Below are 3,019 nucleotides of genomic sequence, written 5' to 3' on the forward strand. Positions count from 1 at the left end.
GTCTTCCAGCAAAATTGACAACAACGAATGTGTCTTCCAGCAAAAGGCTTCAATTTGGGTGTCCGTCAGCAAATGAGCACCACTTTCAGTGTCCGCTAGCAAATTTTGCCAAAGAAATATGACAAAAGAGATGTTACAACTATCAGGTGTAGCAAACATGGCCTAGTTAGCAAAAGAAAGCTTTACCACTATCACTAGTTGTATGTTCCAAAGCACCCTACTATCCAGGGAACCTCTCACTAACAAACATAGCCATCCAATGTAACTGGTGCTCAAATGGCAAGCCATAGAAAGCTTTACCAGTGAGAGGATTGGCCACCAGATGAGCATAGTACGTGGATATCTGAAGATCATTAAAGCCTGAAACTGAAAGGCTATTCACTTTGGCAAAGAGATCTTCTAGTAGCTCATTGTTTGATTTAGCAACCTGCATTATAGCCATGGCAAGCTTGTCACCAACTTTGTTGAACGCACCAATCAGTCCATCCTCTTCACTTTCAACAATCTTAGTCCTCTTGTTAGGTCTTGCATTAGATGTTGCCCCTTCCTCAAAAGCACTGCTAGGATCATCTCCTGTACCATTTGTCATCATCTTCTGTACCAAGAGGAGCACTTGAATCCTTTGCAAACTTGCCTGTAGCCATATCCTTCCCAAAGATTGTTTCCATCTCAGCATAGTTCTCAAGAGGCTTGTTTAAATACTCAGCATCAGCCTTGTGATCCTATAATGCAATAGAAATCAGTATGAAAAATATGATAAGAATAAGACCACAAAATGATAGAAACTAGATTACGTGCACATGGCCATTGTAGTGCTCCTCGTCAAGGGTGATGATGTAGTTATCTTCATAAAATCTAGATGCACTCAAGCTCTTGAGTCTTGTTATCTTGGCCCACTTTCTTTGCCATGTCTTCAGATGATTCTTAATCTACTCACCATTGAGTGTAGTGTTGAATTTTTCATTGACAGCTCTAGCACATGCATTAAAATAGACCTTTTTGAAGCCCTTTCCTGTTTTAACACCACTAGCAACCACATTGGCAAGATTTTTCAGCATGAAAGTGGACATTGGCGCTGTCCAGGCAGCCACACCAGTACCTCTCCCAAGTCCCTCAACATGGCCATCCATTGCCTGCCATGAACAAAAAAACAGCAAGCATTGTATGTCAGTCCCTCGACATGGCTGTCCAACTCTTGAGCCTTTTTACTGCAATCTGTTCATGCAAAAGAGCCCACATGAATGATATTGTCCAAATCAGCACAAACCACTTGGCTCGCTGCATATATTTCCATGATTCCAGGGCACAATAAAAAAGATCATGAAAAAAGAAATGAGATCAGTAGGAGAACTACAACTGCACAATAAACAATAGCCACATGAGAAGGATGCTAGTGGTACATGATCCTGAAATAACCAAAGCTACATGTGGTACATTTCAGTTAGCATAGCTATATTCTCTGGAGCATCAGAAAAATTATAAGTGGCAAGCAATTTAGCAATACACGTCAAAAGTAAAAGCTTCACGATATATAGCAGAAAAGTCAAAAGTAAAAGCTTCACGATATATAGCAGAAAAGCAACCGACATACGATATACAATTGTAAATAAGCTTATCACACATCCTTAAGATTTGATAATGTAAATGACAATAATAAGCATGTAGCAGTAACCTCTGAAATTTTACATTTTACAGCACCTCAGAAATGTAAAGATCAATTGAAATGCAACTAGCAAGCACAACACTTCTGGTCCAAATTTTTGCCATGCAGGTTTTTGACATAACAAAAACTAACCACCAAGCACAGCACAATCACAACACTTTTGAATGTTTTTCCCTTTGAAAACAAGAAGTCACAAACCAGTACACTATAGAAGTTTCTGGTTATGCGAGTACACTATACCCAACTCCATCCTCCTCAATAATCAATATGAAAAATATTATCATGTCCATACAATTGAAATATAGCAACAATATGTCAATACAACACAAATAAAACAAGAAAAATACTTGCAAAACTGAAATACATCAACAAACTAGTGGGTACTAATTAATATTGTTGTTTTGACGGTCTGCCCACATCTGATTAGCAATGCTTTGCCTGAAATTAACCATCTCGGTATGCTCACTTGCTTGTCCACTGTATGTTGTAGCATGGTTATAACTTGGCAAATTATTTTCTTCCATGAAGAATTGATCAATTCCATCTTGTATGATCCAATTGTGAATGATGCAGCAAGCAACAACAATGTCTACTTGAGTCGGGAAAGGAAAGAAAGGAGAGGCATCATCTAGAATTTTGAATCTTCTCTTTAGACACCCAAATGCACGCTCTACTGTGATACAAAGAGATGAGTGCCTAAGGTTGCATAGCTCCTTCTCCTTTTGTACAGGATTATTCCCCCACTCATTCAAGTGGTAACGAACACCACGAAAAGGGGGCAAGAATTCTAGTTTTGCTCCATATCCGGCATCAACTAGGTAGAATTTCCCTAAAATGTGATGGAAATTTGATCATATTTCTATTATATCAACGATTCATATGGAGAATTTGATATGTTATTAGTGTATTACCTTGTGGCACTCGAAGTCCATTCTCACGCTCCAAAGCATCTCGTAATACTAGTGCATCATGTGTTGTCCCCTCCCAACCAGCTAATACATAGGTGAACCAGAGATCAAAATCTACGGCAGCCATTACATTTTGAGAGGCATATGACTTCCTACCACGAAAGGATAACTCCATATCCTTAGGAACAGAGGCTCTTACATGTGTACCATCGATGGCTCCAATACAATCCTTAAAGTAACGATCCCATCTGTGGTTTCCTAGAACTTTGGTAGGAGTTTCCAATGACGGTGGCCTAATTAATTCCCCTCGTAGCTCACTAACAGCACGAAGAACCTTGTTAACATAACGGCTGACCGTTTCTCCAGATCTATCAAAATTAGTCCCAACCAAATGGTTCCTAAGGTTGTGCCCCATAGTATTTAGAAACATTGCCACTTGCTGCTCAAC

The 3,019-nt window shown here is 39.4% G+C and overlaps 1 protein-coding gene across 1 annotated transcript; it reads right to left on the reverse strand.

Moving 5' to 3' along the window:
* Positions 1–2,046: 2,046 nt before the first annotated feature.
* On the reverse strand, positions 2,047–2,746 carry LOC101755900 (putative nuclease HARBI1). Its single transcript, XM_022828125.1, has 2 exons — positions 2,575–2,746; positions 2,047–2,492 (listed from the first exon to the last, which is right to left on the reverse strand). The coding sequence occupies exons 1-2, from the start codon at positions 2,744–2,746 to the stop codon at positions 2,047–2,049; spliced, it is 618 nt and encodes a 205-aa protein (XP_022683860.1).
* Positions 2,747–3,019: the final 273 nt, after the last annotated feature.

The sequence above is a fragment of the Setaria italica genome, chromosome VII (genome assembly GCF_000263155.2).
Source record: "Setaria italica strain Yugu1 chromosome VII, Setaria_italica_v2.0, whole genome shotgun sequence".
NCBI classification, from domain to species: domain Eukaryota; kingdom Viridiplantae; phylum Streptophyta; class Magnoliopsida; order Poales; family Poaceae; genus Setaria; species Setaria italica.

What these genes read in the sequence shown, in the direction of transcription:
- LOC101755900 (XM_022828125.1), bottom strand. Translation starts at nt 2,746, where the DNA reads ATGGAGTTATCCTTTCGTGGTAGGAAGTCATATGCCTCTCAAAATGTA. An exon ending in TGGACTTCGAGTGCCACAAG is followed by an intron (nt 2,493 to 2,574) that starts GTAATACACTAA and finishes ATCACATTTTAG; the next exon opens with GGAAATTCTACCTAGTTGAT.